Consider the following 27,604-nt stretch of genomic DNA (forward strand, 5'->3'; position numbering starts at 1 on the left):
GTAATAGTAAGAGCGTCTGGTTTATTTGGACTGCTAAATTGGATTGCTTATTTTTTAAATTTAATTTCTCTGTTTCATTGATATTATTGAATATCAAACAAGCTGTTTTTTTTTTTTTTTTGTTTTTTTTTACTCTGAAGAAGAGGTAGATATTTTTCCAATTAGGAAAAGCCCCTCTCCCCAGCAATATTAATCCTATTAACATTTTCCATTTCTTGGAAATTCTTGTCTTAAAATTGTTATATATTGGGAGTGTCTCGTTCCTTTCGCTATGCTTATTTTACAAATTTATTATGGATTAATTTTAATGATAGTGATATATTATTTTTAATTGTTTCCACATCTAAGAAAAAAAAGAGAATTATATTCATGGATTCATTGTATTACCTGAGGCATGATCCTTTTATTTTATTTCTCTCATTTCTCCCCTATTAATAATACAGACTAAATTTATTACATTTTTTTTCTTGTTTAGTTTTTAAGATAGATTTTTCAAAATTCCATTTTCTTATTATTTATTATATCCCCTTTACTATGTTTGGCAAAGTCATAAATTTTTACTTTTAACTGTATATTGTTTTCATTAAAATAATTATAAATTGGAGTGAATAACCTTCATGTTTTCTTCTCTTTGGCTCTTTGGAAATATCATCTACTCATGTGCCTGATTTGCTTGTGGTTAATATAGACTCTAGAGCTTTCTCCGCCGTGCCACGTTGGGCAAGCATATCATAGGTTTAACAGCATTAGAATCTTTCTCTGAAGTACGTTTAGTTAATTTATTTGGAATAAATTGGCATTTTGCATTGTTAGAAGTTATAAACTTCGAAACACTTTAACTATAAACTAAATAAATGAGGCCAGTGAAATCTGAGACAGACGTATATAATCTCTCCCCAGTCCAATATATACACGACTTAGTAATATTTTGTTAAATTATTTTATTCTTGACAGGAAAAAAGTTAGTATTTCTTATTTCCTCTTCGAGTGACCCTAAAATATAAATTTTTATAGCAGCAGAAAAATTAAATTATAATAAATTAATAAATTTCTAAAAAAGCACAAAACCGGAGAATGGCAAGTTGGGTGGTATGTGAAAGTTGCGATGCGCGCAGTTTGCCAGATTTTTGAGATATAAGAAAAGAAAAAAAAAATTTTTTTTCAACATCCATCTCCTTCATCGCAAATCGTTTGCGCTTGTAATTATCTCGAGAGGCTTAACAATATAAAGCGTTAGAGTTATGATTCTAATTTGTCTGGTTTAACATAAAAAATAAAAACTAAATTATTAATATTTATTTCCAAAATACTGCTCCTACATTTAGCCTATGGCATCGAGAAGCTTGTCCAAGTCTGTGACTCCTCTCTTCATGATGTACCTACCCTCCGGCTTCATGCTTACTAAACCGATTTCAGCTCCGATGGCCAATATGGCGTTCACTCTGTTCTTGACGTCCACTTTCAGCTTGTCCAGGATGTGGGAGGATATTTCGTGCGAAGTTACACCTTTGCATTGCGACTTCACCACTTCTTCAAATAGCTTCCAGACGTACCTTTTCAACTTTCTCGCTTCTGCCTTTTTTATTCTAGCCATTTCACCTCACTAGAATTGATACGGAAAAAATTGATCAATTTAATTTCGAAATATCGTCTACTTCGCTTTAGAATTAAAAAATTTGAAACCACATATGACAGAATTTTATATAACACATATGCTAATTATGAATCTCGTATATCAACGTTTTACTTTCACTCACCTATATATGATATATGTAGTAAGGGGGGGGGGAAGGGAGTATTGCGATTGTCAAAAATTACGAGTTCGAGTTTTCAACGGAATATACATTTTGAGGTACATATACATCCTTAGTCCAAATAACCAAATCTCACAAAATGGTCTGTGTGTGAACATCCTAGCTTAAAAAAAACGAAAAGTTAAAATCGACTAACTATAACCGGAAGTGCTGCTTTATTGATTATACATATTTTGGAGTTATTTTTTCAAAAACGGCTCTAACAATTTCGATTAAATCCAGTACATCGATTTAAAATTATGTGATTTTTAATATCAGATCCTTTTTATCCTCATTGAAATAGTACAACAGGGCTTAAAGGCGGTATTTTTAAAAAAAACTTCTAAGGTAGCTTTAATTTTGTTTATTTGAAAAATCTCACATTTTTACTAATAATTAAAAATAAATAATGAATCAATCTCATCATCAGGAGTATCAATTAACTAGCAAAGAAACGCGTAAGTTCTAGGTAATAAATTAATTTATTCGACCAATTGCTTGTATGGTGTTAATTAAATTCGGATACAATCTGAAGTCTTCGGTTCCGCTTAATCTTAGTTAATGAATTCGCTAAAGTTGCTTGCAGATAAATAGTTTAGGCTAACTCCGGACAAAGTTAAATTATTGAAACATTAATTTGATTTGAGATAACTTTGATAAATTAATGTCTTGCCCCCTCCCTCCTCCCTCGAAAATTACCCTTGACTTTATTGCTTTGATAATGTCTTATGAACGTTCACAGCAAAAATCTTATCATTGCATCTGACAGTATCATTTATTTATTTATTTTTTTTTACATTATCATCACAGTCATCTTATTTATTACTATAACAAAATTCCAATGAGCATAGTTAGTCGAAGAAAAGCGAGGAAAATCCAAACAGAAAAACCAAAACAGAAAAAAAATCCTGATAATCCGGGTTTTGTATATGGAGGGTCCGGAAAAACGGACCTGTTCTGTGGCATAAAATTTTGTTATTATTATTAATAACTTTCTTTAGATCCAAAGTACATTATTTTTTTACTATAAAGAAACTACATTAAAATTAATACGGTTTGCAGATGACTCCATTTTCCCTCTGTTCTTTATAAACAGTAAGCATATTCATAGATCCATTTAATAATCCGTAGGTATCAATTATCAAGCAACGATAATTTTCAACAAATTGATTGTTTTCATGTTAACATATATGTAATTAGGTCCCTTTTTTATCACAATAGGCAGGCATTCGGTTCCATGTATATTTTGTGGATATTCATCTGAAATTTTTTTTTTATTCTTAATAATAACCATTTGTCATTTAACAACCTCGGTGAAACTGGTAATCGAATGTAATAAATAAATCTCTTTTTTTTTTTTAATTATCAGATATGTTATTATAAAATATACTTTGTCAATTTTTTCCTTTTTATTTGTAAAGATATTTTAGGGAACTAAAGCTGTGATGGGTTCAGATCTAATATCTTAATTTTTTTTTAATTTCGAGATAATCCGGGTTTTGTATATAAATATGCTTGTTTAAAAAAATATATAATACACAGCAGTTGTTAGGTCTGGAGCTTGCTTGTTTAAATATATTGCTTTTTTTTATTTCTTAATCCTATAAGAAGATTTGTGATTATAAAATATATAAATAAGTTTATTATCTCTGCTGGTTGTATAACCTGTACTGCCGCAGTGCACCATAGCCGTTTATCATGATTACATTTCTGCTTTTTATTTTTGTTGACGTTTGCAATTACTTTAAATGTTTTACACTAATGGACTGCGATGAAAATTATTTTCAATCCTAAAGTATATTCTGTTATTTCATTAACGTTCCTTATGCCGTTTATTGTTATTTATGTTGTTTCTTTTATAGATTTATGTATAAGTGGAAATGAAATTAACATGGAGATAAGTGGATTATAATTTCCATAAAATTGCCTGAAATGTGTAACTTATAGTTAAGGAAACATGATTACTACGTTTACAATTACATACTGTTTCTATAATTATTATGAATTTCTGTAATTATCATTTGAAAAAAAAAATTGGTTTTCAAATTAATAGGTTCTATACGAGATACAGAAATGTATCATTCTTGAGAAAAAAGGAAAATTCTTAAATCAATACCTCCTTAATCGCTCTATTTTATATTTTTACTTTCAGCTACCGATATATGGGATATATAGTAAGGAAAATTAAAATTGGGGTCGTGTAAAATGTAAGATAAACTAGTCTCGCAAAATGATCTGTGCGTGTGTGCATGTCTGTGCGAACAGACTAGCTCAACGAATCGGATGATTAGTCATACAAAATCGATATTACATATGTAAGGCGAGTAGATGTCTGGGATGCGATAGCACTTTTTCAAAAAAGCAACCGACCGGAAGTACCACTTTAGAATCGATTTTTCATATTTATTCGTTTTTCTCGAAAACTGCTCTTTCTTTATTGCTCCATGACAACCTTTCATGAGAGAGAAACTAATATAAAAAAATAAATAAAAAATAGTCAAATTGTACTCATTCAATTTTTATTTAATGTTAATGAAAATTTACATGACCCTTCTTCAATTCACATTGTGATTGGAGCATAGAAATCTGACATATCTTGTGTTGACAGAAATCTGACATTCTATCAATAGTTATACATCCTGGAGCAAGAAATGTGAAAATGGTTGAAAAAATAAAAAGTTTTTTCTTCTATTCAGGAGTTAAATGCCGAAACTTTAAGTACCTACCTTTATTTTTTTTATTTGAAAAATTAATCATCTGTCATTTTCATTAGTAATAAACAATGAATAAATTTAAAATATGAATGAATTCGATAATCGAATGAGGGATAAAATAAATATTTTTTCGTATTTCCAAAGTTGTTATGACAATGTCAGATTTTACATTCTCATAACCTAAATATGAAACATATTATCTTCCTGAGTATTACAAATAGCAATATCTGTTTCGAAACATACCGGACAGATGTAATCTTTAAGTAGAGGTTGGTAAATCCCTGTTGTGTAATGCGCGCAACGCACCAGGTTTATTGTTTTGTTTTTACGGCATCAGCCTCAACAACCTTTTCCTAGATTGGCAGGCTTCTCTCGAAAAGCGACGAGATAGAGATGACGGACACTATCTATACTACACCTGTTTGCGTACAATGATATCTGTATCTGTTCTACGGAGGGTCGCCTGGTTGTAGTCGTCGAAAAGGCAATGATTGTGTGCAATATATCGATCCGTATCGATGGTCGATATCACTTTTAGGTTTGCATGTTATTATCAGAGTCAGTATCAATAATTATCCACCTTGAAGAGCCATGTTCTACCTAATCAAAGTAATCTAAAATACACGATATTCTGTCAGGTTTTGCCTAATGATATTAATGAATAGGCTCATTTCAATTTTTAGACAATACATTTCACTGAACAGCCTGAATACCTGTCATTGTGTACTATGTTGATATGGATTAAAAGGAAAAGGGTAATTTCACAGTTTTTTCGTGGAGTTAATATCAACTTGAATAAATGATATTCTTTGCCCAAATATTAATGAAAAACTTTTATTAATAAAATTATATAGTTTTAATAATAACGTAAGTTTGTTCTATTTTCTATTTTCTATTATTATCTTCTATTAATATTTTCCATAAGCGATTCCTACCCTATATCTTCTCTCAGTTATCATTCGAGTTTTACCAAAAACTTTTCTCAGGAATTTCATTTCAGTGTCTCTCCAATTTTTATAAAAACCAGACCATCTCTTAGCTGCATAGGACAGTGTAGAGAAAAAGATCTGTTTATGTTATGTTATCTTTGTTTTCATCTCTATTTTACTTTTGCCGATTATGACGTTACGGGGTTGGCGGTGGACACTTTTTTGCTTTCTTTATGCGCTTATTTATCTCAGAATCAAACCTTTTTCGTTATACAATTTTGATTCCTAGATATACATCGACCTGTTCCAGATTTAAGCCAGTCGATTTACAATTCATATATCCCAACACCACTTTAGACTGGTTGATAGCTGATATTCACAAATGAATTGATATATATTAAATTAAAAACAAAATATAGATATCTGCCCAGTATAGTTCTAGAAATGTCAATTTTTCTCTCATTTCAAACTCAAGTTGATTTTACTCTGTCAGCTTGAGTTAAGAATGTAAATTTAATATAAGGCTAACATAGCGATAATTCTCACGTTTAATATTAGCTATAAAGATGTAAAAGGATCTAATTTGATATTACAAATGTTTTCAAGAAAATGAAAAATATTCTTGATTTGTGATTCTTATCTCAAACAATTTTTAATGTATCAGTAGCATTATACTATGCCAGACATGGCTATGTAATTCCAATAAATTTTTTAAATGGTTTAAATAAATTAGATTTAACTCATTTTACCTGATAAATTGAAAAGCGTCAAAAAATCAGTAATAAGCCCATTATAATTAAAATCGTTTAGTATTTAAAGGATGATATCAAATAATTATAAGAAAAAAATAACAAGAAAATGAAATAACAGTTAACCGCCAACCTCCTCTCCTCTCCCCTCTCTCATTTTTTCCTGTAAACCTCTTGTTCTTGTGTTCGCCTTCCATCTGCAGGTATATTTCTTATCTTGTTCATTATCTTCCTTTATTCTTTATTTTACTCTTTTTTTCCATCTTTTAGTGTTTACTGTATTTGATATTTCTTTTTTATCTGTTCATATTTCCGTTTTCACTTGTTTAATTTTACAGTGAGCAAACGAGTCTACCTCGAAAACAGTTGATTTTTTGGGCTTTAAAGCAAGAGTTCTGTTGGAACATAACCGTGTATTGATGTCGCTGTCGAAATCTTTACAATCCGCTTTGTACTGTCTTGACCCGTCTCTATCCGAAGTTTTGAAACCTCTCACTTTTATAAACATTTCCAGATAACATTTAGAATCGGAATTTTAATTTGTCACTTTTTCAAAAAATTTCCTTTCTTTCTATATTCCGAAAAAGGAATCTTTACTAGTGAATTGTATATATGTACGACATATGTCGTTAAAAAATTTAAAGATATTCTAAATCGAGTAGGGGCTGTAAGTCCTCAGATCACATTTAGCTGTTAAAAAAAATTCATATTTTATTAATAGCTCTTCTCTCTTTTGAAATTATTCTAATTTCTACTGTCTCTTTTTGAGCCATTGTAATAAAAGATGTAATTTGCCGTTTGAGCCGGAGGGAAGGGGGCAGAGAAGAAAGGCATTTTAGGGGGTTTAAAAAAAAAATCCAATTCGCTTTAATCGGATTCTTTTTCCATTTTCCGTTGCTTTTTTTATATGTGTTCTTTTTTCTTCCGATCGACAGCGCCGTCGTTTTTAATAGAAGAAAAGCTTTTTTTTTTTTCCAAAGTAACTTAATGAAAATCATTTGTTTTTGCGAGACTGTTTTGTACACGTTATGACATATTGCTTTATTGGATCTGTCGATTAAATTGATTCTTTTGTATTTCAAACTGACTGATATTTTTTTAGTTTTATTTTTCCTCGGCATGTAAACTTTAAAAAAATAAAATTAATTATATAGTCTTTGCTTTTGCAATGATTTAATTTTTTTTTTTGTTCTCTAAATATAAACGGAAGGTTCAGAGGGAAACTGTACAAGCAAGTCCATTATTTTTTTAATTAGTTAAAAAAAAATCATAAAGAAATATGCTATCTGAGTTTAATGCAACTTTCCATTAAATTATTTATTTGTATCCCTTCGGTATTATAAATAAATATGGAATACTATGAAAGCGAGAGATGTAGGTAAATATAATTAATTAAATAAAACACAAAATATAAAATGTGCCTGTGATCAATTGATATAAAGAATCCAATAAAAACAACTTTTAAAATATTTAAATTCTTTTTATTAACTCGTTTAATTGGTTGTTTAAAATGCGAAATGAAAATTCTTTTTAAAAAAATATAAATATTTGTCATAAAAGACTATTACCCAAAAGAAAGTAGTTTGTTTTTTATTGTATATATTTATTTTACGCTACACATTAATTCATTTAAACAATTTTTTAAACTTCCTCAACAGGCCATGGTAACCGAACGTGTTCAGGCATCCTCTGCCTTCCTATTGGTAGACGTTGGTGACCAGTGGGATAATCCGTCTTTCCTTCCCTATACTGGAGAAGATAAGGACATTTAACTAAATAAAAAAAAACTTAATGAATAATCCTACTAATAAAGATTTTTTTCTTAGTCCTTACTAATCGTTTGTCTATTCAGAACTAGATCTGTATTGGACTGCCCCTCTGATAACGATCACCGAAGCCAAACGCTTGGATGAAGCCGGACTAGGGACGATTGCTGAAACCTAGCAGCGGTCCTATGATTTTTATAGACCAGTCCACACTCTGTCGAAAGCCTTTTTTTATATCGATTCTACTTTCAGTTTATTTTTATTGTATTCCCTTTCCTATCGCTAAGATGTGACATATCCCTCTACTGAACTTTGGCTTCATAACTTTGTCTACCATTATTAAATAATCAGTAATTAATATCCACCAATCGTTCGTTTCGAAAGTTCAATACGAAAAATAACCCGTCCGCCCCCAAAAACCCCTTATCTGGCTCTGGCTTGTCTTACCTTTAAAATATTAACTAATAATGAGTAGGGCATGGAAATATGAAATCGGCATTGAAAATTGGCTAAAATTATGACTAATAGTTCCAGCGATAACCCAAACGGTTTGTCCGAACAACTAAAAAACAACATTTTTTGAATTTATTTTGGCAAATATCATGAAACTGCTGCTCTTGCGAAAATACTTATACATCTGTACGTCTAACGATTTCTAAGTTATATTCTTTTATACATTAAAGGTTTTATCCGAACTACTATAAAACAACATTTTGTGAATTAATTATACCAAATATCATGAAAAATACTATGCCTGAGATGTTATAAATTACTTATAGCACAATTTGTGGGCACGTCTACTGGTTCCTGAGATGTAGTTCTTCATTAACCAAAGGTTTTATCCGAACCCCTAAAAATCAACATTTTGTGAATTTATTGTAGCAAATATCATGAAAACTACAACTCCTATGAAGATAAATTACTTTATAGTTTAATCAATAAGCTTTACTTTGATAACTAATAGACAATCGTACGTCCTATAACTCCTGAGATATAGTTTACTGATATACTGACCAAACTGTAAGCCGATTAAGTTATTATAACTATCTAAGTCGTAAGATATAACAATATCCAAAAAAAAAAATTGTTTCTATTCTTAATAATTATGTTTTGATGGGAGTTTTAGAAAGAAAAGTCATCATTTGTCACTTATGAATTTTGCTTTTGTATAAAATTTCAGATACGTATCATTACAATGTAACAGAAAAGATATTACAAGGCGATCCTTCCCAGCCGACACGCTCCACTAACACCTTTATTTGGCGACGGTCATGCATCATTTTTGAAACATTTACTTAAAACGCGGAGAGGAGTCTTAGGATACTGTAATCAAGCAATATTTCAAACGGCGTTTTTGATTCTTTTTAATTTTACAAAAATTCAGAAAATTACGATATAGTTTAAGAGTACCGCGTAATGCTCACCACAGAAATCAGGGCAAACTTTTTTCATTCTTATTAGAGGAAGAATACATCGATTAAAACAGTTTCCAGTTTTACCCAAATTCCAAGCCCGGCCTTTTTCGATCTAATTTAATTGGCCTAAATTTGTTTTGGAATTAATTTCATTTCTTATTTAAAATTTAATTTATTCCTGATATAACAAAACGAAATTCATCGAAATAAGACTCTTATTATAGCATTAGATACAACCCTCCCCGTTCCAATAATCCACTAGCGTATGCCAACCAAGTTACAACCTGCATTGGACCCCTCACCTAACCTTATAATGCCAAAAGGCAATCCAAGGTATCCTTCACACCCAGCTATACATATAGCATACCTCCTATATGTACGTACCAAATACCCACTAAAATCTTTACAGGAGGGTATGAAAAAAAAAAAAAAAAAGATACAGCTATATTAGGTTTATTAATTTTCTTTAATGAACCTTTGTAACCGAAGTAGGAAAAGAGAATAGACCACCCCTCAAAATGATCGGTATCCAAAAAAAAAATGCTTAAAAGAAAACTTTCTCTGTACGCCATACCTCTTTCGTGACTATCCCCCAAAATTACCGTGGAAATTTTTTAGTTTTCTATTTTATCGAGTAGAAATACCGCCTGATTATTCTTCCCCATAATAATTTTGCACTTGCAAATGTTCTTTTCTCCGACGACTGAGGAAGCATTTTCGGAAGGAATAATTGATCTAGTATCTAAATCTAGCTCCTATGTGTAATAAATTTTTAAAATAGTCGATTTGAAATAAAATAATAAACATATTCTTTGTGTTAGGGAATAAAGAACGCTTCTAATATTGCTTAAAAAAATTTACATGACAAATATTTTGGAAGTATTGTAACCACTTAGTCCATCGGGCTCCCCTGGCTGATAAAAAGTTTTGACATTTGATATTCAAGAGGGAAATTCATCCAATCGACCTTAACTTTCGTCGACAGCGCTAGGTAAAAAGTTTATATATTCTTTCTTTTTTTTTCTTCCTCTCTACCGAAGGCTGGGATGCTCTGTATTCATATTCATAATAAAACATTGTATGTCCTCTAACCCAAAAAGTTTTGCTTAGTTTGTATTTTTTAATCACAAACGGAACCAATTTTAATTAGATGTAGACATATTAGTAAATAGATAATAGAAGAAAAAAAAACGTAAAAAAGATAAACAAAAAAATGAAAATATAAAATAAGATTAAAGAACTAAAACCATATGAACAAAAAATAATCATGTATTGGTATTATGTATTTTAATGTTTACTGACTATGCCTATGTATCATATGAATAATAAGCGATTGCCTAACTAGTTAGTCTTAGTATGCTGTGTGTATAGCAACTTAATGGAATTGGGTAGCACTGTTTTTTGAATGAAGTGTTTCCCTTACTTGTGAGGAAGCTATAGTAACCCATATACTTGCCAGACGTTCTTGTAGATCTACAAACCACAATGATATCGTGAACTAATAAGCATGATATACAACTATATCATTCATCATAATAAGCATGATATACACCAACGTGTATAAGGGGAGTTTAGAGGATATAACGCGTTGTTACCTAGCCCTAACGTAATTAATTAATAAAAACGTCGCCATTCATTAAATGGTTCTACAATTTTTTGTACAACTTGTTTGACTCACTTCATGAAATAAAAAATAATATAATTGATATGAAAAATAAACCCGATATACCAGTCAGCCAGTTTGGTGTAAGGTAGAGTCCGGCCTATTTTTTGGCAGGTTACTAGAAAAAAAAATACTGATTGTTTAGATAACCTTCGAGCTGAATTCGGCTATTCGGGGGGAGGGTAGGTCCTATCCTTCAATGGGAAAGTGAAGGGACAAAGAGTGGTGTTGACCACCCCCTCGGAGATCAGGTTTGAGTTTAATGAGTTTAATAGATATGTCTGTCATTGTACCATAAACTGACACAGAAGGTAATTTTTCGATCACATGATTGGTTTCTACTCCTCTACCACGTCACCGGATTGGGCACCTTATTGACTTTTTACTTTTCCTTGTATCTAATCTTCTACTTTATACTCTTTCCTCAAAGAGCTATGCCAATCAAATAACCAAAGCTATTATTAATTTTTCTTCCTCATTTATATATTCTTATTGACACTTTTATTAATCTATTGTTATTGTTACAGTATGCGGTGACATCCACGGCCAGTTTTACGACCTCATGAAACTGTTCGAGGTTGGTGGTCCACCCGCTTCCACCAAGTACCTCTTCCTAGGTGACTACGTCGATCGAGGTTATTTCAGTATAGAGGTGAGACTTTAGTCTAAATTAATTTTAAAATATTCTCTTGATATTGAAGCTATAGAAACTGTGTTATCTGCTACTAAAAATCCTAAAGCATACTGGAAGTTTATTCATGAATTCTGATTCTAAGTGAAAACCTAATGGTGCTGGTTCACGCCTAAGTCTACAGACATTTGTTTACGAAGTATTGTAAATATTTTGGATTTGAGGCAAGTAGCAACGTGTGGATTCGGTTTAAAACTCAGCAAACCCAAATAAATTATATTTTTTTGTTGTTAGTGTATGAACACTCAGACAGTAACTTGATGATTGAGTTGGTAGTTTGAAAGATCGACAACTTCACAAACTGTGGAAGCCAACGATCGGTTGCCTAAATGAATCAATCTGCTTTGATAGAGTAGCCAGTCAACAGTTTTTGTCGATACTGAGAACTATTTCTGGTCAAATTATCGGACGAGCATCTGTTGACAGCGCCTTGCTTAGTCGAGGGCGTTATATATTTCAGAGCCGCAAGCGTCGGCAATGCCAATGCGGGGTAAGCCATCCCATACCATGAATTTTAATGACTCTGGTGGCATCCTTAAGCTATGACTGCAGGGACTAACGTCCGCTAGAAATTATTTTTATCTTAAGCAAAGTATGTCCAGTTTTATAATGATTCTATACGCTGTAGTTTATTACGCTAAGTGTTAGTAGGCTGTGAGAGCAAAAGTGTTCTAATCCCCAAATTATCTTTTACCCATGATTCATTTCATTTCAACTAAAAAGATAATTGTTTGGACTGCCCAAATGCTTCCATCTACCTGCTCTGTGTGCACAAAACAGATCAATATTGTAATTACCAACATTTTGTGGTTAAGGCAACTGCTGGTCTCATAGCCTCATTTATGATATAGTACATTTATATACTTAAATATAAAAATTATAGTGTTCAGTTATACATTTTGTGATCACTATTCAGAGCTATCACCTCCTTCGCAATTGTTCCAAAGTTTATTTTCAGTATACTTACTTATACTTGGAAATCGGAGGACCAAAATTTACGGATCATTTTTAAGAATACTATTTTATGATGAGTTTTTTGTTATCTATGGATTCTGATGGTAATAGATAAGGACTCAAGATTTTGGTACTATAGGGACCGAAGGTATTGACCCAGGATGCTATTACCTCACACCTGGATCATATGTTGCCTGTGATGCAAGCCCACTACTATCCTTGAATCCTAGAAGTTGAATCAGCGATTCCTTTAGTCACGTCCTAACATCCGCCTCGTGGATCTTCTCTTTCTTTGTTCTCCCTACACTGACCTTTTTATCTTTCTGGTAGTTTAATGCTGTGCATTTTGTAAACACCGCAAGCTTTTGAGCTATTGTATTATTTTTAGTTACTGAGCGATCAGTTGATTTCTTAGATTTTTAACATTACTTTATCGATATATATAGCTGAGTTCTTTAGAATCACATCAGATTTTTGTATTTTACACTCTCATATCTAAATCGTTCATCAAAGTGATAAGTCTGTTCAGACATGACACGTTGCGTAATTTTGGTACTAGGAAACGTCTAACATTTTTTCTATAGTCACAGATTAGACCTTCAAAGTGTCTACACTATAATAAGACATATTGCACAAGATGACTGAACTTGATAAAATGGAAATAGGACCAACTAGGTAATAACCCGCACGGACCTTGAAATTTCATCAAAATCGGATTTAAGATTTAATTCAGTTATACCTAAACCCAAATTCGACTACTGACAGATATATACAAAACCAAATTTGCTCTTGATGTCTGAAACGTAGGATTATAATAACAATTTTTGATAGTGAGTAATTTTTTTTTCATTCACTCAATCAATATAAAGCTTCTTTACCTTTAAGCTCTATAATTAATTATCCACAAAAAAAAAAACAATCAAAAGTTACAAGAAATAAAATTTATATTATGTTACAGATTTCAATTTTTTAAAGAAATACAAACAATTTTCCTAATTTCCCAAATTTCTGTTCTATTGGTCCCAAACCAACTTCATCTCGTTCAGTAGTCTGTCAGGATTACCATTACCACTAAATCTATTCCACCAGAGAATACATCGAGATGGTATTCCCCTCGTCACTGCTATCACTATCACTTCCTATCCTTAGGCAGAGGGACGTGACGCCTGTGTGGGTTGCGGCGTAGGTCGTAGAGCGCCCGGTTCGGAACGTTGTTGGTTCGATTACTGCGTAGGGCAGCCAATATTTATTTCTTAAAATTAGTCTTGACACCCCACCTTGGTTAGTTTGCGGCGGTAACTCTGATAGTCGCCAGGGGTTAAAAAAAAAGGACCTCTCTGCCCTCTTTCCTGATTAGATTCCTCCACCTTGACACCAATAATAATCCTTTAGTGTATTAGTATTACTTTTCTTCTTGTCACTTTTAGGTCTGTTCGGCCTAGGGCCGACTGTAGGTCAGGTGGTTGAGGTACAGGGCTTAGCAATCTGAGAACTGTCGGCGGTGCCGGTTCGAATCTGGCATGGGGCGTTAACTTTTTTTCATTTAGTAATGGTCCCACAAAATGAAAACCTTGACCCCCACCCTGGTTTGAATAGATTGGTAACCTGTAGATAAACCCCGTATTTTAGAAATGACCAGAAAGGGGGTCATACAAAAAAATTGTCTGTTTGACTTGGCCTTTTACAATTCTTAGCCTGTTTCTCTAAACCAAATTTACTAGTATTTTTGACGCTTTTTTTCTTTAACCAAAGTAATTATTTCTTTCATAGTGTGGAAGTAATAATTTATTTATTATGACAACTATCCAAATTATTACAATACCATACATAGTATTTGGAATAGTGTTTAATGAAGTTAATGAAAATGATTCAATAAGCTAATGGCTTCTATCTTTCCCTCTCAAGAGATTCATTATCCATTATAAATGATCCTTGAAAATGATGAAACAAGGAATGCAAACAGCTAAATATCTTTAATCTTCTACGCCTGGTAGTTCTTACAGAGCTTTTTAAATATACAACCGCTTCGGGACTTAGTGCTCCTGCAATTTGCCTAAAGCACCGCACCCTCCTCTCAGTGTTAATTTAGGCTAATGGGAAGGTCGGAGGACTTCCTTTAATTCCTCCTCCTGGTGTAATCATTTATGCTAGTAATTAGGCCATCTGTATTTATCTTTGATCTAATTCAAAATTTACTGCTTTTTTTTCCTGTCTGAAGTTTAATTTTAAGTAATTTCCTCAGCTAGGAATTACGAACTTATTTTATTTTTAACTAAGTCAACTGCTCAAGTTTATCGCTGTGTATGACAATCTACTATTTCGTTTTCATAATAGATGATTAGTTTTTGATAAAGACTGAATGATTGACTCGCCAATTTTGTTTAATGTAGATCTTAAGCTGGGTGAATCTTCTCCACGCATATCTGTCTTAGGCTTACTGATTCCCAGTTTGCTTTATGCAAAAAAAATCTAATGTAAGTTGGGTCAGAATGGAAATGCACTCCAAGGTAAATTATATTGCTTTAATTTGTGACTAATTTTCGGCCTAAGTCATCAGATTTAAGGAATACTATATTCAAAATCGTAGAATAAAGACACAAGAATTATAAAGCAGATAATGGTTATTACTCCGTTCATATCTTGACGGAAAAAAATGCAAAGAAATAACAGGAGTAAAAGGTCCACGCAAATTAAAGTATATTACAATTGCTACAAATGTTTTCATATAACTTTTTTTCTAAACCACGTAGTTTTTAAGTGACGGTATTAGTCGAGTCTATTTTAACACCTTACCTTAACATTCAAAAGCCAAGACATGTTTAGTAACATCAGTGCATTACATTAAAATCCAGTGGGTATGCACGTTGGGTAAGGAAAGAAACGAGGTTGTGAATATGTAAATCATGTGTTTTCTCGTATTTCTGAAATTACTTAGTTTTATGAATTGTTATCTATACTTAATTAAAGTACATTAAATTTCCTATGTTATATCCTATCTTAAACAGAAATTCCAAACTAATACCAGAAACAACTGTTTTTATATTTAAAACAATTCTCAGGCCACAGCGGTACAAGTCTGGGGAGCGGTATCCTTTACGAAAAGGAAAAATTACAATTTTTTAAAAACAAAGTCCTAAAAATTGCAGTTAATGCTCCTTGATTCCTAGAATAGGAAGAAATAGCCAATTGCATCGGGAATTACAAATGGAGTCAATAGAGGATTACATCAAAAACGGCTCATGAAGTTCCACTCCCAGTTGCTGACAGTTAAAGGAGCTGTGACCTACAACTTGAGAAACCCAACCTCAACCCGAAGACTGAAGCATTGGCTGCTGCAGGACATTTTGTTATAGATTCTATATTTATTAATTCATTATTTACACTACCTCTATTTTACCTATTATTATTTTTTTTTCTCTTCTCTCTTACCTTTTTTAAATTAATTTGTTTCTTTTTACCATTAGTGGGCAATTGTTTGTTTGATTTAAGTATACAAATATCCTTATTTTTATTATTAATCTCACTTTTCTCTTTTATTAAGAAGCATTATTCTTATCAGAAGATGGTCAGGGTTGCCGTCAAAAGAGAAACAAAAATAGTTTACAACTATTTATTTTCCGACGTTTCGCCCCACTTTGCAGGGCTTCGTCAGGGCTGTTCAAAGGTAAAGGTTGAACAGAACAGCTGTTGTATATACAACTTTTGTATAAAGTATTTAGTTACTGTGTTGTTACTGCGAAGGTTTTTTTTTTTTCTCGAAAATTGTATGTTTTCGAATCATTTTATAACAGTGTCGTTTTAATTAAATTTTTATGCTTCACATTTCAAAATTAAATTTAAAGAAATGTTTTTGAAAAAAAACTGTGCTAGTCGAGAAATTGATTTACACTAATTTTCTCGGATATTTCTGTTTTCAACTGATATTGGTCATATTATGAAGAGTCCTCTATTTTCTTATTAGTTTGCACTTGATTTTCATTGGCAATGCTAATAGAACTGTGATAATATTATAACTTACATACCGCTACTAATTGCGGACACTGAAATACGTTTGATAGAGACTCCTCATGTATTTTTAAACTTTTATTAATTAGACTCTTCCCAAGAATTATATAAACAATCGCGCATGAATAAAGTATATTATAAACCAGTTTGTGTATTTGGCCCTTACTGTGGCAGAGATGTGAGTGCTACATCATCGCGACAACTGTTCTGGCGCCAACGCCCTCTGGGGCACTGTCTGCTGTGTTTTAGTACACCTTATTCTCCTAATATTTATTTAGCATATTATAATCTTCTGATTTTTTATCTAAAACAATAATAATGAAAATATTGGTTGAGAATTTTTGTCATATTTTTTATTGTTACTTTTTAAAAAAGTTTTTATTTATTTTTTTTTTTTTTAGCATTTACTCAATCGCTGAAATTTAGCACTTAAGCTCTAATAGATCTACTCTTCTTCAATTATTCCCACTTTTTTTTAACAACGCTAAGTAACCTTCTAAGTCTTTTTTTGAACAAGACTAAGAGTAAAAAACATTATTGGAATTAGATAGTTGATATGGTGATAAAAAAAAAATTTAGTAAACTGTTTATTTCTGTACCATATATTACCCTGATAAAGCAAAGTGGAAAATGGGGCGAAATTATACCCAAAAATATGACTGTTTATTTAAGATTTTTTTTTATTCAAAAATAAAAATTACATGTTATTTTATATCGAACAAAATAAATGGAAAAAGGTACACATTATCGATACTATTTGAATGATTTATGTTTAAAAAAAGATTATCCAGTTATTATACTAAGAAAACAGATATATATGTTTACATTTTTTCTGAATTTTTATTTGTATTGCTTTGTTTAATCATAGTGGCTATACGATAATATAGCCATAATATAGTATTAATTATTACTTTGTTATTAAGTAATAAGTTATGTTTGTTGTACACTTGTTGTTGTGCCCTGCCAGAAGGCACCCCAGGGTGTGGCCCCATTAACCGAGTGGCCAGCCCCACCCTCGCCCTAACCTACTTCTCCCCTTCTGGGCCGCCACTTCTTGCTCCCATTCTTGTTTTCTGCCATTTATGTCCATTACTAATCGAATATTTGTTTTTGTTTGTCCTTTATTCGTGCATTATGTCAATTCGGTTAATTTATTTATATTGTATGTATTACGTTTACTTGTATATGTAAAAAATTATTATTCATTTACTGGAAAACTTCATTTTCCTTTATGTTATGACTCGGACTATGTTTGGACTTCATATTGTCCATTTCAAAATTCCATTCCTAAAATCATACTTTAATTAGTCCTAAAAAATTATATAAATTATTTACTGAATTACAATCTTTTTTTTAACGTATCATTATACATTAAAACAATTATATTATATATCAAAATATTATTATTAACCTTATTTATACATCCTTATAACATTAAAATTCATATTGCTAAAATTACACATTTTTATAAACCAAAAGAAAGCAAGGGGAAAACAATGAAATATTTATAATTTCATAATAACCTAATATTTGAGCACTCATCTTATTTTCATTAAAATTTAAATAAATCTGTTATTTAATGTATAGAGCCAAGTACGTATTTTGGAACGATACCTAGTTCCGAACTGTTAAAGCAGTCCTTACTCAGAACCCAAGGACTGTTAAAATCGTAAAAACTGTTCTGAATTTAGTGTATGTACTGGTTTCTAATACATATCTGAATGTTTGATTATTAGCACCGGGATCGTCGAAACATGAAACCAGTTCTGCGCATGGTTATATTAATATTAATATAAAAGAACAAAAAATTTAAATGCTATTTATATTAATTGTTAAGATAAATTCCAAATTAAAAACTTTAAAAAAAAAATTCTATAATGTATTAGCAAACGAATTATAAATGTTATAAGTTAGTTGATTGTAGTATAAGAAAACTTGCAATTAATATTGAGTAAAACAGTGGAGAAATATTATTTAACTGACTATATTATATTAGACATAGGCAGATTAGCCTGCAATATTTTGAGTGATTAATGTCAAGCTGTGAAATTGAAAATTAATATTATCCTTAATAATAGCCAGATTAAATAACTGATACGTTTAAGGTTAAATAATTAAACCGAAATGTATAGTTATTTAAAATGAATTAATAAAGAATATTGAGACTAAATGAATATATTTTATTATAATTGGCAAATAATTTATTTTCGAAAGCCTAAGGCTAAGTCCATTGCTTTTTAGATATTTTTTCTTCATTTTTGGTTTATAAAATTAATGTTTGAACATTTCTCAAAGTGTGTCTATCATATTGTTACTTCTGTAATGTATTTTATTCTAAAATGAAAACACGGTCGGTCGAAAATACAATTCCAGACCATGGAAGGGGGCAGCCGGGATCAGGGAGCCATGAAACGACCGGTCATGAAGAAAAATGACCAGAGACGAGCGAGAATAAACCATCCCTGGCAGGAGACGGGGCTGTACATGGAGCAATAGCTAACCGGTTCCTATGGCAGTGCCAAGTAGGGAACGGATCCCGCGGCTTGTAGTTTGTCCAGGATAACCGACCCCCCTCATATCGATACCTCCATTGAAAACATGGCGGGGCACATCTGGTCCTTCTCTCTACTTTATTACAGTACCCTTCAAGTGTCAGCTGGGGAGAATATGACAGATTGGAACGAAATAGCAACAGTCAGATCTTGAATAACGGTATCATAAGTTGACATATACGGTACATATGATAGGTAATACATATACCTTTCACTTCCTATACCTATTTATGTAGTAAGGGAAGGTATTGAGAAATTTCGATTTCACGTTTTTTCACGATAATATATCCCCTGAGTCCAAAATATCTAACTCTCCCAAAATGGTCTATGTGTGAAGAACCTAGCTCAAAAACAAAAACTCGTTAATAATTACATACTGAAATTACTTATTTAATACGGGTATATGCTTGAAATAGCATTAGAAATAGCTATTCGTTCAATCAGAACTAAATCAGGAGGGACCATTTACAATAGACTGTCCAACACTTAGCATATGCAGATGATTGCCCCAAGAACCCGAGCAGCATTAAAAGAAACATTCTAGGAATTCGAATAAGCTGCATATGAATTGGGCCTCAAGGTGAATGAAGACAAGACCGTGTACATGAAAAGCTCAAGAGAGGATAGGGAAAACAATAGCAAAGTGACGTTCAGAGACAGTTTCAGATCTGTAACAAGAAGAAGACAAGAGACCGTGTAGATTGGTCCTCCTGTTGTGGAGGGGGTCCGGGTTCTTGCAGGCAGTGTAGTGCAATAATAATAATATACTTGGAGAGTAATAGCAACTTTTTCACTAAAATTGTACGACCAGACTTTTTAGAATGATTTATTCCAAAATGGTTCTAAGTGGTTTTTAATTTCAGACGTCACACCCTCATTGGAATAGTGTAACGGGTCTCAAATGCTGAATTTTCAAAAAATCTTCCTTTAAAGTACCTTTTATTTTGTTTATTTGAAAATAATAATCAGTTCTCATTGTTAGCAATAATAAAGAATAGGCAATTACAAAATTTTAAGGAATTTCATTAATAATTAAAGGAGAAAAATATAAAAATTCAATTCTAATGGTGGTAGCCGAAACCGCACGATCTTTCCCGATTGGATTACGGCTTCGTCATCTTTGTTAACGAATTTATATTCGTTATTCCCACCTCAAGAAACACTTAAATACAAATTTTTATAACAGAAAAAAAAATCGTTTTCTCTTCAGATTATTTTGTGATAACTTTAAAAAGTGAATGTGCGCACATCACCAGGTTTTTTACGTTTTTTGTTTTTATCCACGTTTCATTTGTACTAATTTTTTTCAAAATCTTTTAATAATTCGTTTAACATCTTTCATAATTAATCCATTTTGGAGTATCTTACGTTCACAAACTTTTTTTTTTTTTAAATATATTCAATCATGGGATTTTTAACGAACATGTCCCTCTCAGACTAGAGCCATGGTTTAACAGCCGTTGGATACGTTTTTTTTTTTTTCAGAAGTTTCGGTTGATCACAACTAATTTCGATGTCTTAGCAGTCGAATACACCTTACATAAACAGTCAAACAATTATACAACTACTCCATTATTATTCCTGCAAGAGTCTAATTAAAGTCAGCAGAACTTTAGCTTGTAGTAGTCTAGTTCAGTCTGCGTTAGTTCATCAATCTCAAGAACTTGTTGCAGAAGAGAAAATTGTTGCATAAACTTGAATACCAAATAAACTAGTAAAGGTATCCACTGCTTCTTTAAAATTTACTATTTGCAAAATCAAAATTGTACATTTTTTTGTCCTAACGTCTCTGTACTGTGATGTCTTCTAACTTTTGTACTTATTTAAAGTAACTTACCTGCCTTTTAAGTACATAGTTATTAGGCATTTAAATGTTCAAAATTTAAGAGAAAAATCTCACAATGCGGGATCTATAGACGTTGGATACTCTGGCCTAGACTCTATCTATATGCAATCTGTTCCAATTTCTGCGCAATAGCTGTGTCTTATAACAAAGCATTTCATTAGAATTATATTTACAGATCTTTGGAAGAAGTCCATATGATGTGACGACGCGTCCAATTCCAAAAGACAATAGAGTAGCCGCCAGGCAAGGGGCCAAAGTATCACATTCTAACTGACAATGGCGCCCAAACCATAAACATGGCCAACTTGACAAATAGTTGCCTCAGTTGTATATTGCCTACTATAACTTCTTAACAGAGGTGGCACCAACTCGTGTGAGCACTGTCATTATGCCTAATTTGTGCATTTATTTATAATATCTTGGTCGTTTTAGTTATGATACACTATTTACTATGATTATTATTTACATTAAGTGTAATGTAAACGTAACGTAACGTAACGTAAACGTAGTGACGTTTACGTCTTCTCGTAGAAATAATAACTATAAATCAATAAAAACACCAAAGTTATATTTTTCAGGCATAATAATAAATAAATAATTAATTTCTTTATTGTAATTCGCATATAACCCCTGTCAGACTATTTTAGTGATGATAAGACCTATTTGAACTTATTCATATCGAGTTTAATCAAAATCATAGGAGCGGTTTACGAGAAATTTGGAAAAGGTGAAAAATCTATTATATACACTGGGACTCTTCATCAGTCGATTTTACTGAAACCGTTCCTGTCAAATCCAGTCTCAGTTTAATTTTTGTAATAGGCTGTTCACACGCAAAGACCATTTTGCGAGACTTAGTTATTTGGAACCTCAAAACGTTTATTTCCGTCAAAAACTCGAATTCGAAAATTTTACATGATTGTAATACTTTCCTTTATTATACATTCCATGAATAGGCAAGTGAAAGTAAAAAGGTTTTGATATAATTTGGAATTTTACGTATTCCAAAAACAGTTTCGCAGGCACTGGTTGCTTTCTCTACTTGGGTCCCTCTACTGACTGTCTCAAGCGGTACAATATGTGGAATATTTCAAATACGAAAACAAATAATCGTATGTGACACTATTTCAGTGATTTTGTTTGTTATTTTATTTATTAATTTATAATTTTAATATTTGTTATATTGGGGAATTCGGGAGAGAAAATTTGTCGATCAAATGAAATAAAAAGTGTGTAATGGAAGGAAAAAAGGAATAAATTGAAATATTTGTATTTGGTGTGTAGACTGGAATTGATTGTAAAAGAAAACTTTGAGGAAAAAATAATGTTTTCTTTCTATTTTATTATATCATGTAAAAATATGTAATTTATATATGTCCGATCACGGATTGATTAGTATGCTGTGTAATGTAGCAACCCGATGTATTTGGGCAGCATGAATCAATAAAGCATTTCTGATTATATAGTATCAGGCAATATACTATTTATATGGTTGTCTTTCACAATTATTTATGCTATAAGAACAATATAGTTATGTAGCCAAAAATATTATTGTGTAATAAAATTCTCGTGGAAGAAGAAAAAGCCTTGAGAAGCCGATTGGCAAGGGTCGGTCCCAAGGGCTCCTTAATGGCTCCCTTAGGAGTTGGGCCAGGTATTATCTTCTTCCTCCCTTTTTTAAATTCACAAATACCTTTTTTTTTTTTAATATTATTTTAGATCGTCTAATCGACCTATGCTGTTTTCATCTGCACGTGTATTGTAACACATGTACTGTGTTAAAAAATATTTCAGATAAACTCTGATAAAACATATAAATTTTGAAAGACATACGCAGAAGACCTAAACTATAGCTTATAATTTAGGTTCTATGACTGGAAGATATTTATTTTATTTAGTTGGTTTTAGTGAAAATATCTTCGCTATTAAGTATCCTTCATCACAACTTTTCGGGCTGTCTCCCCATCTTTAGATTCACTGCAATATATATTACATTTCTGTTATTTAGCATATAAATTGAAATGACTTATGAGCTTTGTTATATTTACAAAAATTGCCTAACCTGACTTATTTATATTATATAATAGCTTTTCCTACTGTCCTCATTATACAATAGCTAATCTCATACAAGTTTTAAAAACTTTAACAATTTATAGTTAAATATGTTAAATGTGAAGTCGAAAAATTAGGTTATATGTAAGTAATTACTTTTCGATTTTTAGAAATATCTGTAATTTATACATTTAATTTTTTTCTGTAATAGTGACACATGTAAAAAAAAACTTTTATATTGTATTTAATGCAATCTGTGGATTGTATTGTATTACCTATAGTAACTAAAAGTTGATCCCAACACCGTATTCTAACCGGCGCCGCTTCAGTTACGAGGCAATTAAAGTTGGCGCTCAAACTCCCTCAGCTACAAATGACCCATCAAATAAGCCACTGCCGAAGCCAAACATTCATACATTCACATCTTACTTTATATCCTGTCCAAACTGTGGGTTGACCGATGCGTAGGTGCGATTGCATCAAGACTGTTCTGGTAGAACGAGCGTCATTGAATGGATAAATGTATATAGCCTGCAACTGTTGTCGCATCGAACATCTGGGCTTGCTAAGCCTGTATTTATTATTATTCATGAAAAGGGTGCATTTAAACTGAAAATTAGTATAATCTTTCTTGTTACATCATGAATTATTGCTCCTACTTCATATTCTATTAATTTTATTTCCTCATATCTCCTTCTATTTAAATATAAAATAAATCGAACCATTATAAACCGGAATAACACACATTTAAAAAAAATCTATGATATCATTTTTAAAATTAAAAATGTTTGGAACAACTTCAAATAGTTTCTTTATTTTAAAATTTTCATGTACGATTCCTCATTTATATTTATAAATAGGCATTATATTAATTTTAGAACTTCCAAACATATGCCTTCATGCCATAACAAATATAACTAGTGAAATATATTTCTTGAAATAGCTTTTTTTTTTTTTTTTGATAGATTTATTTATTGATAGATATTACAATTTGCCAAACAGTTGTGGCCAATAGGTAATGGTGATGGATGATCTCATACATACTAAAAGAAAAAAAATAATTAAAAAAAAACTCTCTTAAAATATTTAAATAGCTATTAACAATAGACCAAAGATTATAAAAAAATAAAATAGAATATTAGCAAACGTAGGAAAACATGAGTCTGAACTTCGTAAACAATGCAAGGGTCAACTTCATGCATTGTAAAAAAAAAAGATAATTAACTCTTACAAAAAGTTAGTAATTTATGTAATGACTGTTGTTAATTTTAAATATATTATTGATTACAGTTTTATATAATAATGACAAATTTTAAGATATAAAAGTTATAAAGATTAATATTAAAACAAAAATTTGGCTATAATTCAAATCTTTAATATGACAAAAAAACTTAGTAACTAAATAGTTGTATAAATAAACACATGAAAATGGGGGTGCAAGGTTGATGTATTAATGTGAGACTGATTGAATAGAGATATTATAGTAAAAAAGTAAATTCCATTTCCAAGTGGAAAATAAACCTTCATAAATTTCAGTCCTACCTAAATAGGCTTTAACTGAAAAAGGATCCCAAAACTGGGCAGTAACCCAGTATGATCATATAACAACTATATATCTATTAACTATATGTATTTTAAATCCTCTTTTCCTAATCGAAAGCTCTAGAGATTTTCCATTCTAAATTTTCTCTCTCGTGTTTTTTTTTTTTAATTTTATTTCATTTCAGAGCTTTCGCTTTATCCATTAACGGTTTAAAACAATCCTATAGCATTTGCGGATTATATGCTTGGCTAAATCTCTTCGTTTCCTCAATATAGGGATATATGTATTATTTTTGTTGTTTTGTTTTATATGTTTGTTTATCAATTGTGTGTGATTCATTTAATGTGGACATTTACAAATCCATTCTCTTGTTTATATTTTGATAACGTTTATAACTTTAAACAGTTTTTCAAATCCTTATTCTGTAACATTTGTGAAATTTTTCAGTTAATGTCATTTAATAATTTGTTATTTTGTGATATTCTGTGACAGTGATATTTGAGGTAATATGTCACTCTCATAAATTTAAATCCGTTTTCTAAAATTTTACAACAGACTATCAAAACACATGTTTATGCCATATTTGACCTTTACTGGCCATCATGAAATAAGGTGTGCGAGCTTTGTTCCTACTTAGTCCTAACTAGAGATTGCCGGACCACTTCAACATTTAAATCATTGATAGATGACAACATCGTCTGTAGCAAGTTACCGGTTGTCCCGTTTCGCCTAGTTGTGAAGATAAGTGTGAAGACGGTGCAGCAGAATATGTTTATGACCTTAGCTAACTCTAGTCTGCTGAGGTATAAGAATAGGTAGTAATGCAAAAGAAAAGATACAAACTGCTTGATTTTTGATCAACAAAAAATAGTATTAAAATATGTCTTAGGTAGTTTTTATTTTTATTTTGAAAATTTATACATAGATGCCTCAGTAGTAGACACTTTTTTGCCAACTAAACTTTGCCAAATTTTTTTTAGTATTATGATACTATTTTACTTTTTTATTTCTAATTTTCTATCAAAAAATAAAGGATTATATATTTTTTTTAAATCGAATGAATCTCACGTTAATTTATTACAGCAGTAGTAGGCGGGGACATGTATCAGTGTTAGGTCCTAGGTTTTATTAATAATTTTCCATTTTAATAAACATTTTGTTAAAATACTGAAGGCCTTATTTATTATAGTCCAGTAGATTTATCCAAAATTATTATATTGTTTTCTATCCTTTTATTAGTGAACCTAATCCAAAATACTTTAAATTTAATTTATTAAAACTTATTTGATTGATGTATTATTATTATAACTGTCTGTCTGTCCCACCTTGAAAACATATCAAACAATAATTTTCGTCTTTTGTTTTTTTAATAATTTATTTATTGTTATTTACAACTGTATACATATATACATACACATCAAGTAAATTTACTGTAAGTGATATTATGACATGATACAAACATGTGGAGAATCTACCCATTGATAGAACTCTAAAAACATTTCTAAAGGAGAAGATCTCGAGGCCATCTTCTTTTCAGACGCCTAGGAGGATTATTAGGTAGTGAAGGAGAAGCCAGATTAGAAATGAGTTAATTTAGGAGGTTGGGAAGTTTATTTTGGAAGGATTGGTACCTGGTTCTGGCCAAATCGGCAACATAGGGGACATTGAGGTCCTGATGGATGATTTGATTTAGGACAAAGTAAGGAGCATTAAGGATTTTACGAAGAATTTAGGACTGTAAGGATTGGATTCGAGAGGAATTAGATGGTTTAGTGGAGCCCCATAGCTCAACTCATGTCCAGATAGACCTTATTACAGGCATGTAGATCAGTCTTTTGTAATGAATTGGAAGTTTGGACCGATTTTCTAGTAAATGTTGTAATAGTCGGAATCGACGAGCAATTTCCTCTCTTTTCAGTCTTGTATGATGATTCCATGTGAGTCGTTTGTCCAGATTTAGTCCTAAGTAACGGATCTGTTCAACAGGAATAAGTGGGGTATTATTAAAAGATACTGTAGGGCAAGACGAAGGTTTACGACGAAGGGTAAATGTGATTTATTGGAATTTATTTTAATCCCCCAGTTTTGGCACCATTCTTCCAATGTGGGATTGGAAAAAAGTGTCTAAAGAAGTATTCCAAACAAAGGGGATTATAAGTTGCTAAGGTTCAGGTACCCACTGATTGATTTATTTTAAATTATTCGGTCATTAACTGTTTAGGTATGGCGATATGGCGGCTAGCTATCGTGGCTGTAAATCAGCTTCGTGCTGGAACGAACATACCCCCGCAACACGATACCTTTTTCCATGCTAATTATGAAATGGCCCCTTCTATAATTAAAACCTTATCTTGGCCAGCACGGTACTGCTATTTTCTTATAAGAAAAGTCTTATAAATAAGGCCATGGAAGGGGTGAAAACAAAAATCGTCTACACCCTTTAACACTTCTAGGTGCTGAAATCTATTTATTTATTTCCACTAAGTTTTCGTATCTAATAAGAAGCCATCTAATTTGAACAGTAAAATGACTAAATGTCTTTCCTTCTTCTGTTTTTTTTTGTAATTACGATTCCTAGTTTTAGATATTTGACAATGTTGCTCACTATTAGTAAATATTTTCTAAGGCTGTTCTACTTCCTATTAGTAATTATTTTAAAGATAGACATGAAAGGCCATATATAGGTGCCTGGAAGGAGAGAGGAAGGCGGGGATGTGGAAGATAAGAGTTTCTCTTATTATGATTGGTATAGTGATCTTCAGAGATTGTAACGTCATCGTACATCAAGCAAATCTACTTGTTATAAGTAAATGTTTTGCAGGTAAGGTTAGAAAAGTGTTCCCGTGAGTGAGTGAGTGAGTGAGTGAGTGAGTGAGTGAGTGAGTGAGTGAGTGAGTGAGTGAGTGAGTGAGAGAGTGAGTGAGTGAGTGAG

At 31.5% G+C, this 27,604-nt stretch overlaps 1 protein-coding gene across 7 annotated transcripts in view; it reads left to right on the forward strand.

The window, feature by feature from the left end:
- LOC106683726 (serine/threonine-protein phosphatase 2B catalytic subunit 3) overlaps window positions 1-27,604 on the forward strand; it is a 222,885-nt gene that overhangs the window by 116,486 nt on the left and 78,795 nt on the right. For all 7 annotated transcript variants that reach the window (XM_067044823.1, XM_067044824.1, XM_067044825.1 and 4 more), the window contains exon 3: window positions 11,557-11,681. In XM_067044823.1, coding sequence (XP_066900924.1) covers window positions 11,557-11,681 — 125 coding nt within the window. The remainder of the gene's footprint in view (window positions 1-11,556; window positions 11,682-27,604) is intronic.

Source organism: Halyomorpha halys, unplaced genomic scaffold (genome assembly GCF_000696795.3).
Source record: "Halyomorpha halys isolate HHAL.00 unplaced genomic scaffold, Hhal_1.1 Scaffold508.1, whole genome shotgun sequence".
Lineage (NCBI taxonomy): Eukaryota > Metazoa > Arthropoda > Insecta > Hemiptera > Pentatomidae > Halyomorpha > Halyomorpha halys.